We start from the raw sequence: 15,659 nt of genomic DNA, 5'->3' as shown, positions 1-15,659 counted from the left end.
AATTATACCTCAAAACATGAATTAAAAAGTGTTCTAGAAAACTTTTTAAAAGCATTGATACAATGGATTGCCCATAAAATTTGTCTCTTTCTCCATTATGTTTTATTATGTCCACATTATTTATCAGGGGAAAGAAAAACAATTCCTGTTAATTATTAATATTAAAATATTGATGAGTATTACCTAAAAGTACTGGGCTTCCAGCTGGTGTACTGAGTTGAACTTTGCTGAAATGCAGCCAGCACAAGGGGCGTGTATTAAAAGAGCAGAACAAATGACTTAATAGGGGTCCAAAAGCAGCAATCAGAAAAGGTTCATTTAGCATAGCGATGGCACAAGCTTCAAGCAATTGCCTCTACTTAAGTAAGTGTGGAATTACAAAAGCCTATTTATTACAGTCCAACAGGACCCTGCAGCTTGCTCAAAGAGCTTTGAAGAAATTCAACAGTTATAAAGTCCTGCTCACTGCAGAAACAGTAAAATTTGGACAGATCCCCAAAACAGCCGGCAAAGCTTTCATTAAAAAGTTAATACAAACCTCATCGCAATTGTTCTTTGAAATAAATTGTTTTCTCACTTTTCTTTTTTTAAAGGAGAGATGCTGTACCTGGTTATTTTCAAAACCTCTTTGAAAATGAATTTTAGCCACTAGGAAAAAATGAAAGTTTCATGATGCTATCAAATTAAATGTAGGACCTCATGTGTTCCAACATTAAGCTTCTTGAAATGCTCTTGAACCTGACATTAAATGTGACTCCATTAATGGACTTACTTCAGCAGAAAAATTAGTAGGATTTCCTCATTGTAGAAAATGCAAAATTTGAGTCCAAAGACATTGGGGCTGCAATTTTTTTATTAGTGATTGGATAATGATTTGATTTTTCTAAGTATTAAAGTAAGTAAAAATAAAATATTTTTTAAAAAATCCACATATCCATTTATTTATAATTCAGCAATACATTTATAAATATTGGATATGTTTATGAAGCTTCAACTAAAGTATAAGAAAAATAACTTATCTTTTGCTTGGAATCAATTTTAGAGAGCAAATCGCAGGGTTGTGGGGGTGAAGCCAATTTAGGGACTAAAATAGAGGATTGTTGAATAGATGAAGAATTGATAATGAAAGGTAAATTATGTTAATTTATATGAAAAGATATTAATTTCTAATGGGAGCAAAAAGTTGGTAAGAAAATGAATTTACTTTTCCATCAGAAAAGCAACACCTACATTTTTCCTTAGCAAAAGATTAAGTCAGGCCAAGTGTGGTGGTTCATGCCTGTAATTCTAGCACCGTGGGAGGCCTACCGGGGAGAATCACTTGAGCCCAGGAGTTGAAGATCAGCCTGGGCAACATGACAAAACTTTGTCTCTATGAATAATAAAAAATCAGCTGATTGTGATGACACAAGCCTGTAGTCTCAGCCAGAAGGATTGCTTTAGCCTGGGAGGTGGAGGCTGCAGTAAGCCGAGATCACATCACTACACTCTAGCCTGGAAAACAAGGGCAAAACCCTGTCTTAAAAAAAGAAAAAAATAATAAAAGATTAAGTCGTCATTCCCAGGCCAATCCATGCTTCAATTAGAAGGAGTTCCTATGAGTTCTCACAAATAATAAAACCCAGTGGATGGGAAATATTGCAGTAGAGTCTATTTTTTGGTGTACAGTTTTCTCTGAAGTGGCACAAGGCAAGCATCATGAAAGTTTCTATTATAGATGAAGAATAAAAATGAAAAGTGTTTCTAGATAGGAAAGTTTGAACGAGAGGTCAGATGCAAAAGTCATGTGATAATCATAGAAACAACAACAAACATGGAACTTCTGCTAACTTGTGGGAAATACAAATACATGAGGTTCTTATGGTCCTTGATTTGAGAAAAATCTATATAAAAATAAGTTCTTTAACAATGAAAACAATTCAACAGTTAATGTATCTAAAGATTCCTGAGTTTTTGTTTGTTGTGTGTTTGTAGTTTATTTTGCTGCATTCCATTAAGGCAGGGTGCCACTGAACTCCAGTGAGACATTTCGACTGGCGAGTGAACCAAGATTGAGATTTGAAAGCAGAAGTACTTTGATGATAGTATGCATTTTTCCTTTTAGTGGAAGGGTTTGAAGAAGGAAATCACTTAAAATATTTTTAATCTTCAGTTAGAAATGAATTTGACCCTATGATATCTGATCCAAACAGATGGGGTTTTTATTCATATTCCATACTTTCGATAATGCTTAGCAAAACATAGCAAATGTAGAATCACCATCAAATAAGACATTTCAAAACATGTCTAGGTAATTGTAACACATATAGCAGTCATTTCCTTGGTACCTCTCGTTAAGTATTTTTTTAAGAAATAAAACTGTACAAAAGAAGATTGTTGTTTCCTTTTCTTTGTAGTCAAGAGATGTTTGTCAGAAGTCAAGACCTATTGTAATATGTCCTAAATCATATGTATTTTACAATATACTAAATATTATTATTACCTATGGATACCATGGGACTCCTTGTGCATAATGGATTCCAGTCCTCTTGCAGAGCTGCATATGAAAATGTTATCAATGAGGTGAAGAATCTGGCATTAATAACTTTGCAACATTATAACAAATAGGTAGTCCTGATGTTTTGTTCTTTTTTTAATACATCAAATATATTTCATTGCTTACATTGTAGTAGCAGATTGAAAACATCTGCTCACTTGCCACTAGTCCACCAGCAGCAGAGAATCTCAGCACATTTTCCCTAGGCCTGCATGTACCAGGGCTATAATCCAGCTGTTGAGTCTGGATATGGGGCCAGATTAATACTCAAGAGCCTTGGAAATGGAAATAGCGCTTTCTTGCCAAAAATTGGAACAATGATAGACTCCATTTGCATGTTCCCTTCTCTCTCTGTTCTTATTCGCCACCCTTTCCAACCCATTAATTTGCTTCCTTCCACCTTCCCCTCCCATCCTCTCTTTACAGCTCCATCGCCTGTCCTGACGATTAAGAAAGATCGGACCTCCAGAAATAGCATCTCTTTGTCCTGGCAAGAACCTGAACATCCTAATGGGATCATATTGGACTACGAGGTCAAATACTATGAAAAGGTGGGGAAACAATGTTTCAGGGTTGGGCTGTGTAGGCAAGAAGCTGTTTCCTCATGAGCTGTGCTCTTGCAAAGAAACCAGTGACATTGCTGGTAAATGGTAGAGCACTGTTTAGAACTGTGGCCCTGTGACCCCTTTGATTTATTGGTAAAGGAAGGTTTAGAAAGAATCTTGTTGAATACCCCCTATTCTACAGCAATAAACAACATCAAAGATTCCACTGCCAACTTAATCCAGTTAGTTATGGCAATAGCATGACATTTATATCCTTTTACACCAAGACCCCTACTCTACCAACTATTTTATTGTGGTTTCTTAGTCTATTTGTGAACTGTTTTTTTAGTTCATTGCCTCAAGCATCATTTCCTGATCTTCAAATTCACATGCATTTCATTCAATACAAATAGCAACATTGTGCTAGTAACAAAAATATTGTATTATTTAACTGATGATGAAAAGATTTTCTTGACCCTGTAGAAGGAAATTTAAAAGGTTGGGGATAGATGGATAAATTTGCCTGACATAAAGTTGTGGCTTGGTAATGCAATTATTAACAAAAATAGGTGCATGGTTATTTTTACCCCAAATTTAAAAATTATTAAAAAATAGTTATGTGGTTATTTTGCCCTGAGTGGAGTGGCGAGTATTCCATCGTTCTAAATAACTCATTTTTTTCTGTTTGTAAATGATAGTAAAGTTTAAAGACAAGATATGTTTAAACCTTAGAATCACAGCTAGTTAGTTTCACAGCTACTAACATGAACACTACATATTTGTGTATCTACTTCAGTTTATAAAGTGTGTTAAAGTGAATTAAATGCAAATTGTGCATTTATATGGCAGTTTATATTTACAGAACATTTCTGTGGACATTACTTAAGTCTGAGCTGTATAACAACCTTATGGAAGTAGCAAAGTAAGTTGTTTTACAAATAAGAAAACTGAGAGTGACGTTATATGAATTTCCCACAGCCTCATTGCTAATAAATGTTAGGCATCTGTTTTGAATTGTGGTAGCCATGAGTCCTCCTTTAGTAGGTTTTTCCCTATATCAGGTACCTTTTTCTACATGATAATAGATCCTTATGAGAATTATTGGCATAATCAACTGTGCAAAAATGCATAATATAAAAACATTGTTTTGCGTTATGTAGTTATTTCCTTGCTTGAAGTTAATGTATTTCTCTAGTATAATGTCATTTTTTTCATAGTCTTTCTTACAGAAAGCCTAGAGTATGTCTTTTTCATTAAAAGAAATTGATGCCAAATAAACTTCATTGTTCCAAAATTGTAGTAGAAATAAATTTTCTCTTAGCTTTGAGTCCTCTGCTGTGGTAAAGTCAAATACTCATAGGATTGTGATCTATTTTCAGAAGTGTGACAAGATAGAATGGGCAAATATAATAATTCATGTTCATAAATGATGCCACAAAATTTTTAAAAATCAGTAATGTGCCTCAGTTCAAACTAGATTTCAGAACTGGGAGAAGAACACCTAACATTTAGATCTATGAGGCTGATCTCAAATTTTAATTGTATACATCTGTACCTTTCACAAACATGAGAAGTATGCTGCCTTATTTCAAACTCTCTCAACAAACGCAACAAGCATCATTACCTTTTTTTTTTTTTTTTTTTTTTGAGACGGAGTTTAACTCTTGTTGCCCAGGCTGGAGTGCAATGGCATGATCTCGGCTCACCACAACCTCCGCCTCCCAGGTTCAAGCAATTCTCCTGCCTCAGCCTCCCAAGTAGCTGGGATTATAGGCATGTGCCACCATGCCCAGCTAATTTTGTATTTTTAGTAGAGATGAGGTTTCTCCACGTTGGTCAGGCTGGTCTTAAACTCCTGACCTCAGGTGATCCACTTGCCTCTGCCTCCCAAAGTGCTGGGATTACAGGCGTGAGCCACTGCCCCTGGACATTACTTTTAAACAATATTAACCATTGCAGGAAAAAAATGGTCAAATCTATTGATTATTCCCTAAGTATTTTTTGATACATACATATCTGTAATATTATTTAAAATATATTCCTTTAAATACATATTTGCATCACATATACCTAAATTTAAAAATTAATTCTAAATATTTATAGTATGCTTGGTAATATTTAGAAAGATTGTCTAGGATTTAAGGTCCACAAGGTCTAGCTTTCTTGACTGGTTATTTCACTGATGGTGATTAACAGTATATGTAATGTATGGCGTGTTTTCTGTACTATTCAATCTCGTTTTGGTTGAGGATATACAGTGTTTCATATTACCCACTCTAGGTCCTACCCTAGGTGCAGGGACATTGTACCATTGCTTGAAATCAGGTTCCCCATAGGAGCTCTATGTATAATAATATATGTGAGAGAAAAAACGTAATTCTTGATAAATTCAATATTTGTAAACAAAGCTTGACACAAAGAGACCACTAAAATATGTGGTGTGAATCTAATGTACAATGTGAATCTCCTAGAGATCCTTTTTGGGAAATATTTCTAGCCTTTGATCTGGAGATTTTTGTCTCTACCAAACCACAGTGACTTAGATTAAATACAGCACAAATACAGTTAAGCTAAAAATAATGTAGAGCTACATATAAAACCTTGATTTTTTATGTTTAATATTTTAAGGTTGATTAAGAAAATGTTCTACTCCAGAATCAATAGAGCATTCTTATTAGGTTTAATTCAAAGGGATATTTTCTTCTTTGTAAGTTTGTTATTGGAATTAGATTTAAGCTTTCTCTCAGCCTTGACTTTGAAGAGAACATATCTTCTCTCACATATTTACTGGTTAGAATAAAGCCAAATTTTTCCTGTTTTACATGCAGGGCAGAAATCACAATATTCAAATTAGGAAATTCTGTAAATATTTTTATTTTTAGAAATGCCCATGTTGGGCCAGGTGCGGTGGCTCATGCCTGTAATCCCAAGCACTTTGGGTGGCTGAGGCAGGTGGATCACCTGATGTCAGGAGTTCAAGACCAGCCTGGCCAACATGGTGAAACCTCGTCTCTACTAAAAATACAAAAATTACCTGGGAGTGATTGTGAGCACCTGTAGTCCCAGCTACTCAGGAGGCTGAGGCAGGAAAATCGCTTGAACCCGGGAAGCAGAGGTTTCAGTGAGCTGAGATCGTGCCACTGCACTCCAGCCTGGTGACAGAGCAAGACTTCGTCTAAAAAACAAAAAATGCCTAAGTTGCGTTCAGAGAATAAAATAATTGAAATAATCGATATGACTTTTTAAATCCATCCTATGATTTGTGTTAAAATATAAAAGAATCAGGTTTGAGTGGTTCACTGTTTATCATTTTATAGCATTACGAAGATTAGATTTTAACATGATTTTTTTTTTCTGACCTCAAAGCAGGAACAAGAGACGAGTTATACCATTCTGAGGGCAAGAGGCACAAATGTTACCATCAGTAGCCTCAAGCCTGACACTATATACGTATTCCAAATCCGAGCCCGAACAGCCGCTGGATACGGGACGAACAGCCGCAAGTTTGAGTTTGAAACTAGTCCAGACTGTATGTATTATTTCAATGTAGTCTAGAGGAGGGGGCAGGGATCTTGCAAAAGATGTCTGATTATTTATTCTCACTGTTTCTAAGTTTTAAACAAATGTGATACGTCTAAGGTATATTGCTTGGGACATTGCAATTTGCGGAGCCCTATGTCTGTATACAGTATTTGTGTTTGTGTGGGTGTACATTTTGTGTTTCTTTTTTTCTCATATGGAAATCAAACATATTCTAATGCCTGAAATGCTTTTGTTTTGTTGTTAGCCATAAATTGCTTTCGAGGAACATTATTTAATATAGTAACACACTTCCAGTGCCCGTCATTTCAGATATTCCAGGTTCATCGCATGATTCAATGAACCACAAAAAAGAAACTTGCTGATCCATGAGAATCTTAATTCTGTTTTAATCCTTAACACATTCAATAGCATATCACAGAGAGAATAAGGATTTTCTAAAATGTGTTTTATCACTTCATTCACATTCAGAAGTAATTTGAATAGCCTGTTCCTTTAACCCCAAATTTGGCTAAAATTGGCCTAAAACTGGCAAACATTTTTCCAGTAACTTTTCTTTTTTTTAAATGAATTTTCTTCATACTTAAAAAAGCCCTTTGCTAAAATATAATTTTCAAAAAGGTAAAATTATGTCTATGGCACTAATATAAAATGAGTAGAAGTTAATGATTTTACTTAACTCATTTTTTTTTTTTTTTTTTGAGCCGGAGTCTTGCTCTTGTCGCCCAGGCTGCAAAACAGCAGCGCGATCTGGGCTCACCGCAAGCTCCTGCAAGCTCTGCCTCCCGGGTTCACGCCATTCTCCTGCCTCAGCCTCCCTAATAGCTGGGACTACAGGCGCCCGCCACCACGCCCGGCTAATTTTTTGTATTTTTGGTAGAGACGGGGTTTCACCGTGTTAGCCAGGATGGTCTCAATCTCCTGACCTGGTGATCCGCCAGCCTCGGCCTCCCAAAGTGCTAGGATTATAGGCGTGAGCCACCGCGCCCGGCTACTTAACTCATTAATAAACAGATTAGCAAGAGATTAAAACCTGTTCTAAGAAAAACCTGAAGAACAGATACATAATTATGTGTGTTTGTGTGTGTGTGTGCGCGCGTGTGTTTAGGTAATCATAAAATGTTAAAAATGTGCTAATATATCCCAAACTGGTTAATATTCAATGAGGGTAATAAATGTAATGATTGAGGTCATCTTTCTTACAGGGCACAAATCAGTTGTCTTTCTAGTAAATAAGTGCTATTTCAATTGTTAAAGGAAAAAGGATATATATCACTATCAGTTTTCTACAACTTAAATTCACTGTTGTAAGGTAGCCTAGAAAGATGAGCGAAGATGCACACCCTTTAGAAATAGATTACCTAGGAAAGGTCTGCCAATGCTCAACACTCTGCTGAAAGAGATATAATAGTCTTCTGACCATTCCCATTCCCCATTCTTCCCCGACACCTGTGTTTCCCATTTTCTAGTTTGTTCCTGACGTAAAAATCTCCTTGTTATTGGTATATTTTTGTGTCCAAATTTGATACCTGATAAAAACTTTCATGATTGGCCTAAAAATATGGGAATCATTCTAGTTATATAGTATTTATTCCATCAAGTTCACTCATGTTGGAGTACATATTTTATGGCACACTTTCTGTCAGACAATTAGAAATGCTGCTTACAATAAGGAGCTGTAAATTCTACCAGGTGTTGAAATGCTAATGTTTTTAGAAATCATCTGCTCGTAGCTGAACCATGACAATTCTACTCAAAGGAGAGCTGCCATCCTCAAATACGTAAATCTATTCTTAAAAGACTTCTTTTAATCCTCACAATAAAATGTGTATGGAGAAATCACCCTCAGAGGATATTAGAGACAAAACATGAAATATGATGGAAATGCAAGTGCCAACAAGGTTTAAAACAAATTAAAAACTTCAGATGGCTCAATAATAAAATATAAGTGTAACTTAACATTAGTACTTCTACAACTTTTTGCAAATGTTAAGTGGTAGAAAGAAAGTTTCTCCTTCTGAAACGATTACAGATTAACTTTTCTCAATATCTTTTTTTTTTTTTTTTTTTTTTGAGACAAAATCCTGCTCTGTTGCCCAGGCTGGAGTGCAATGGCATGATCTCAGCTCACTGCAACCTCTGCCTCCCTGATTCAAGCAATTCTTCTGTCTCAGCCTCCCGAGTGGCTGGGACTACAGGCTCACGTGCCCACATCTAGCTAATTTTTTTTGTATTTTTAGTACAGATGTGGTTTCACCATATTGGTCAGGCTGATCTTGAACTCCTGACCTCAGGGTGATCCACCCACCTCAGCCTCCCAAAGTACTGGGACTTAAATGAATATTTGAAATAACAGCAATAACAAAATCTATATTTGATTTATCAGGAGAGATCTGAAATCATAGAATTAGCAAAAGCTAGTATTTATTGTGTCCCGTGGTAGAAATCAGGCATATTATGAGGCAAAAGGCTCAGAGCACTATCAGATAAACATGTTTTATGCATATTTGGGAACATCCCTGTAATATTACATGGTCTTAACACTTAACCCTCTCTGATAAGTAAATTTGCAAAAACAATATATTTTAAAATTCTAATATAATTCCAGATTTACTACAGATATTGCTGTGGTAGCATTTTTGCATAAACTTCTAATGAGGCTTCAGTGTCTGAGGTTTAGGAAATATCTCATTTGAAAACTTCAGGGTCTTAGGATTTTTGCCAAGTAAGTTTTGTATTAGCAATGCTTCCATTGATTGAGAGAGAGAAGAGGAAAAAAGGATGGAAAAATATGAGCCTTTTTCTCCCTCCTCATTTATTTAAAAACTGTGAGTTACACATTTTAATTTTTTTACAAAAGTTAGTTTACTTTTGCCCTTATTTCACCATAATATTTCCAGATTTTAAATATAAATGAGAAAAAAATGCCTTTTGTCTTAGGAGGTAAAAGACAAAATTTTTTTTGTTTCACTCTCTCTATTGTTTTTACTAAATCAAAATGACATATTCCTAAATGCTCGAAGTATTTAATAAGAATCTTATTTGTTATATGTTGATTTTTTAAAAAAATAGACGTAAGACTTATGTTTGTATTTAACAGTTTGCTTTTTCCCTCTAGTTTTAATTTTTTATTTTATTTATGTATTTATTTGTTCTTTTTTGAGACCGAGTCTTGCTGTGTCACCCAGGTGGGAATGCAGTGGTGAGATCTCAGCTCCCTACAAAATCCGCCTCCTGGGTTCAAGTGATTCTATAGCTGGGATTACAGGCGTGTGCCACAACACCCAGCTAATTTTGGTATTTTTAGTAGAGACGGGGTTTCACCATGTTGACCAGGCTGGTCTTGAACTCCTGACCTCGAGTAATCCGACTGCTTTGGTCTCCAAAAGTGCTGGGATTACAGGTGTGAGCCACTGTGCCTGGCCGGTCTTAATTTTTTAATTACATAAGAATGTCTCATTCATGACATGTATGCATATTTCTTGGTAGAACACGATGTATTTTGAGCTGGAATTTAGATAACATTTTCTGAACTTTATAGGGAAGTGATGGAGGCAGAGTAGAGCACATTTTTTTTCTAAGTGCTTTAAAGTATCTTATTTTTGTATGTCAGTATTTGATATTTATTATCATCTTCATTTTACAGGTGAGGAAACTGAGGCAAAGAGAGGTTAAGGAAGTTTTCCAAAGTCACACAATTGGCAAGGGATACATCGATTCCACAATCCATGTTTCTACATGACAGTATATAAAGCAGTATGATAAACATTTCATTTGATTCTGTTCTATAACTTATTCAGATACTATTGTATCCTTTTATACATGATCTAAGATACAGATTTTGTGTGTTTTTTTCTGAGTTTGCATATCTAGTCAGTGGGGGCAACAAACCTAGAATCTCCAGGATATGAAGTCTTGAACCGTGCAATTATTGCACATGAAAAAAAAATACTAAGCTAAGACCCATAGAAAGCACGGAGTATAAAAGAGTAAAAGGATTTTCCTAGCATGAAGGTAGCTTCCACCAATACAAGAAGTACATACATTAGGGCATGTTTGGAAAAGCAGATAGTCCAACTGTTTGGAAACCCTCAGTGGGGAAAAACTGAAGCCGTGGTGTGTGCTTTGTGCACAAGAAAACCAGGGATAAAGTGAGAGTTAAGATCAAATACATTAGAGCAGATGAGCATTATTAAGGTGAACTTGACAAGTCATTTCAAGTCTCCATGTCTCAGTTTTTCTATCTGGGAATTGGGGAACATCATGTGATAACTCATGAGATTTTAATGTTTATTAAATATGTTATTACTTGTAAAGTGCTTAAAATAGTACCTCATATAGCCTCATATAGTAGGTACTCACTGTGCATGTGTGTTGCGTTTAAACAAATAGTCCATAATTTGAACATCTGAAGAATTTCAAGAATAACCATCTATGGAATAAAGTTGAGTTTTAAAATGAGAGGATTTCACTGGATATTGCTATGAAGAAGACAACCCCAGGGATAATTAAATTCACGCTCCCTAATGCCTCACACCCTCATTATTTGTTGTTTTGAAGAGTAAAAATGGTACAACTTTACTTTCTTGGGCCCTATTACTAGGGGACATAAAGGAAGCCTGACAAAGGGAGAATGGAATCATTAAATGGAGAAATTTCTATGTAAAAATTAGGCATTCATCATCTATAATTTTGTAGGAAATAGAGTACTTTTGCAAAGTTTTAACCAGGGAAATGATATAAACGTTTGTAGCATTTATTGAGCACTTAGTGTATGCTTGGCACTACTGTGTTTTACTAGTACTAACTCATTTAATTCTCAAACAACAAAATTATGTCACACAGCAAATAAATATAAATCCAGGAGTTCTGACTCAAAAGAATGAACTCTGAATCACTCTTTTGAGAGAGAAAGCCAGCACTCTGCGTAGGATGGAGTAAAATGGAAATGAATAGAAACAGAGGGAGCAGAAAACATTCAAATTGAATTATTAAGAAATGTAATAGCTATCAATTACATTAAATTATTAGACACCTATGTAACTCATCACTATTATTCATTCACATATTTGCTAATTTTAGCAATGGAAATGATCTGATTTAGTTATGTGCTTTAGATAGCCTCTGTGAGTCATATATTTTAGAGACAGAAAAAACTGTAGAGAAATTCTAGTTTAATTCTGTTTTCAACAGAAAAAGAAATAGAGAATTATTTTTTCTTCTATCATATTTCCCTTCCCACTTTCACTGAGCTTTATTTTATAAACTGGCTAATCAAAATAACCAGAGAATTCAAACCTTGCTGCTTTCTATAAATTATTACAATATGCAAAGTGAAAAGCATGAGTTCAAGTCACCACTATATGTTTATGGAGCATTTTTGAAATATTGGATTAAGCTATTTCACAAATCATTCACAGATCTGTAGCCAATGGATAGGGATGTAACAGCCAGATGCTCTGGGAGGAAGATACCAAGATGAAACTACAAGAGCTTTATAGGAGAAATATTTGTGAAGGATAAAAGGCAGATGGAGCTGAGCCAGGCAAGCAGAACCTCAGACTGAGATGTAGGTCTGTCATTTATAAAGGCAAGGAGGGAAAGAAGAAAGAGTTGAGGAGGGGAAGCCCCAGACAGCAGTGCAGCTCTAAGGGTTTTGGCCAAGCCAATGGGGAGTTTCAGAGCACAGATCACCCATTTGAGGAGTGTTGCATTGGGCAGGGATGGCCAGGCTCCAGTAACCCTTTGCCAGTACTGTCAAGTCACTAAGGGGAACATAACCTGTGCTTGAAGGCTGTAGCTGAAGGTGCAGCAGCTGGAGGCTGTCTGCTGACTGTACTCTCTGCAGCGGGAACATCTGAGCAAGCACTCCTGTGACTGCCATAGAGGTATAAACAATAGTTTGCTGGTAGTAAAGAATAAAGGGCTTGCAACAGTTTATATTATGAGTGTGCCATCCTGCCACACTCTGAGCACTTTTCTTCAGATGCTACTCACAGGAAACTCCTAACAACCTATCTGTCATGTTTCTTTTCTTGCATTATTTAACTATCCCTAAAACCACATATTTTAGAGAAAATCTTCCAAACTTAGATTTGTTCAGGCTGAAGATGACATGTTGGCTCCTGGGGAGGTGATAGTATTCGGATAACTAAAATCTGCTCTTCTTTTGAGTCCTGAGGTGTTCATGTATTTAATCAGCATTTACCACAAGAACAACATATGCAAATAAGAGCATAAAAGAGGCTGTTCCAGGAATTGTGTGTATTTAAAAATATCTAGAGATTAGGATGCTTATGGAGTTTGTAGGAGATGTGGCTGGGGATTTAAACATGAAAAAGATTCTAAATGGCTTTTACATGCTCTGCTATGAAATTTGCATCTTATCCTGAACGTTATAGAGAGCCAAAATTTTCCTATGCAAAACTTTTATGCATAGGAATGACATGGTCAAATTCATGGTTTAGAAGGAATATTCTGAAAGATAAAATATGTGAAAAGCATACAAACAGAGACCAAATTAGGAATTTCTAATTATAATTCAGAAGATAAATGAAGACTTAAACTAGGATATTTAAGAGTGTTTGGTGATTAATTGGAGGCAGAATGATTAGGAGATGGAGAGGAGAAGGTTATTTTATATTTATGGTCTAGATTCTTGCTCCTCAAAATGTTGTGGTCTGGAATCAGCATAATCAGCACTGCCTGTGTGTTCATAAGAAATGTACAATCTCATTCCCCACTCCGGATTGACTGAATCTGAAACTGCTTTTCCAGAGATTCTTGAGTGGCTTTTGTGAACATTAAAGTCTGAGAAGCATTGGTCTGGGTCAAGAGTCAGTAAACTTTTTTCTCTAATAGGCCAGATAATAAATATTTTAGGCTTTGTGCACATCATTCTCTGTTGCTGCTACTCAACTTGCCCATTCTAGCATAAAATCAGTCACAGACAATATACAAATTAATGATTGATTGTGGCTATATTCCAATAAAACTTTATTTATAAACAGCAAAATTTGAACTTCCTAGATTTAGAATTTTCACATGTCATGAAATCTCATACTTTTGACTTTTTACAACTGTTAAAAGAAATGTAAAACCATTCTAAGCTCGTGAGCTGTACAAAAACAGGGGATGGGCAAGATTTGGCTCCTGGGCCTTTTTGCCAACCATTTGTCTAGGTGAATAAATGGGCCATTTATAAAGGTAGGAAATAGAGGGACAGTTTGTTGGTGGTATGTGTTGAGGTCCATGTATTATATCACTTTTCAAATGAATATGGATATTGGAGGTAAAACAAGCTTAATTAGAAAGCTTTTTATAATTTTATGCTGAGAAATCTTCCTCTCTTCTCTAAGATCCTCCCATAACTTCTGTTTCATTCAACGAGTTTTTTGCCATTGAGGACAGAGAAACCCAGTACAGCATATTTTGGACAGGAGACATTTAGATAATGTTTGATTGATGTCATTGAAACAAAGTATTTACCCTTATTAATTAGGTAGAAATTTCAAGCAAAATTATGGGAAATGTCTATTTTTTTAAACATTAAGTAAAGAATACTTTCAACATTGTATCAGACATTAAGCCATACTTCAGGTAAAAGTAGAACACAAATTAATTAATTAATTAATCAATCAACTGTTCCATGTAGATGTTAGTCATGATTATAATACCTGTTCTTATTTTTTCTCTTCAACTTCACAGCTTTCTCCATCTCTGGTGAAAGTAGCCAAGTGGTCATGATTGCCATTTCAGCGGCAGTAGCAATTATTCTCCTCACTGTTGTCATCTATGTTTTGATTGGGAGGTGAGTTCACAGTCTGTTTTACTATTCACTTTCATTGTTGCTTTGTTTGCTGCCATTGATTGCTGTTAAAATGTGAAGAGTGTGCTCAATAACATATTTAACATATAAGAATGTCTCTACTTGTAGTTTAGGTCCTCTCTTTCTCCTCCTTTTCTTTGTTTCTCCATCCTTAGTTTTGATTTTCTGCTCTACATTAAATTCCTGTCCCCACTCTGTAACATGCACCCCTCCTCTTCTCTCTTCTGACACTACTCCTAGTTTTTACTTTCTTTCTCTAATTATCTCCTCACTCTTCAAATAACCCCAGATTTCCTTGACACTTTCTCACCCAGAACAGGGGTAACACTGCACAGCACTAATCATTACCCATGGAGACTTTATCCTTCATTCCTTCTAACAGAAGTTGTTAAAAAATACTATAAACACATTCTAAGGCCATTATAAAAACTGAACTGGAGGGTCTGCACAGTGGGAAGCAACTCTGTGTATCTCCTCATTAGGCAGCTTTCCAGGGTCCCCAGAGAGAGGGGCTTTCTTCAGAGGATTTAGAAAATATGAAGTTATTAAACTTTCACTAAAGCATTTAATTGTTTGAAGAAAATGTTTTATTTTTATGCTTTGCACATTCTGAGCATAGGTAACTATTTTAAATATATTCCTCTTATGTGTTCACTTTCCTTGATTTACCTCCAGGTTCTGTGGCTATAAGTCAAAACATGGGGCAGATGAAAAAAGACTTCACTTTGGCAACGGGCATTGTGAGTTTCTAAACTTGGCTTTTTGTTTTGCTTCACCATTTTAGTTTTAGCAGTTATTGATTTACAATTGGTTAACTTCCTCCTGACAAAGAGACTTCAAAAGTAGTTTTATGGAAAAACTGAGTACATTAAATTTATTTTAGAAAAAGAGGGAAATTCATGGTTCTGCATTAAATAATTTTTACATGTGTACATTTCAGCATACTTAAGCTAAAATCAAGGGTAATCTGTGGTTTACATTCAAATAACGCACATGATAGGTAGTAGAAACTGTAGTCTGTTCTGCATGGCTGAAATGCAAAGCGTATCTTCAATTTCCTTATTACTAGTCCTTTGCTAAACTCTAAATAGGAGGCTTTTCTCTTTCCTAACTGCCAAGTAAATATAAACAACCTTTGTTTATTTGAAGTGCCTTATTCCATTTTATCAACCAACCTAGAAAGAGCCTTTAAAATAAACTGTTTATTTTG

General features: G+C 35.5%; 1 protein-coding gene across 3 annotated transcripts in view; it reads left to right on the top strand.

The window, feature by feature from the left end:
• Nucleotides 1-15,659, top strand: part of EPHA3 (EPH receptor A3) — a 367,831-nt gene that overhangs the window by 283,778 nt on the left and 68,394 nt on the right. For 2 of the 3 annotated variants that reach the window (XM_054482953.2, XM_063661463.1), the window contains exons 6-9: nucleotides 2,963-3,087; nucleotides 6,448-6,610; nucleotides 14,329-14,431; nucleotides 15,125-15,189. In XM_054482953.2, the coding sequence (XP_054338928.1) occupies nucleotides 2,963-3,087; nucleotides 6,448-6,610; nucleotides 14,329-14,431; nucleotides 15,125-15,189 (456 nt within the window). The remainder of the gene's footprint in view (nucleotides 1-2,962; nucleotides 3,088-6,447; nucleotides 6,611-14,328; nucleotides 14,432-15,124; nucleotides 15,190-15,659) is intronic. The other variant, XM_054482954.2, reaches the window with a different exon arrangement.

This window comes from Pongo pygmaeus, chromosome 2 (assembly GCF_028885625.2).
Source record: "Pongo pygmaeus isolate AG05252 chromosome 2, NHGRI_mPonPyg2-v2.0_pri, whole genome shotgun sequence".
Lineage (NCBI taxonomy): Eukaryota > Metazoa > Chordata > Mammalia > Primates > Hominidae > Pongo > Pongo pygmaeus.
The sequence above is the reverse complement of the archived record's forward strand: the minus strand, read 5'-3'. Positions and strand labels throughout refer to the sequence as shown.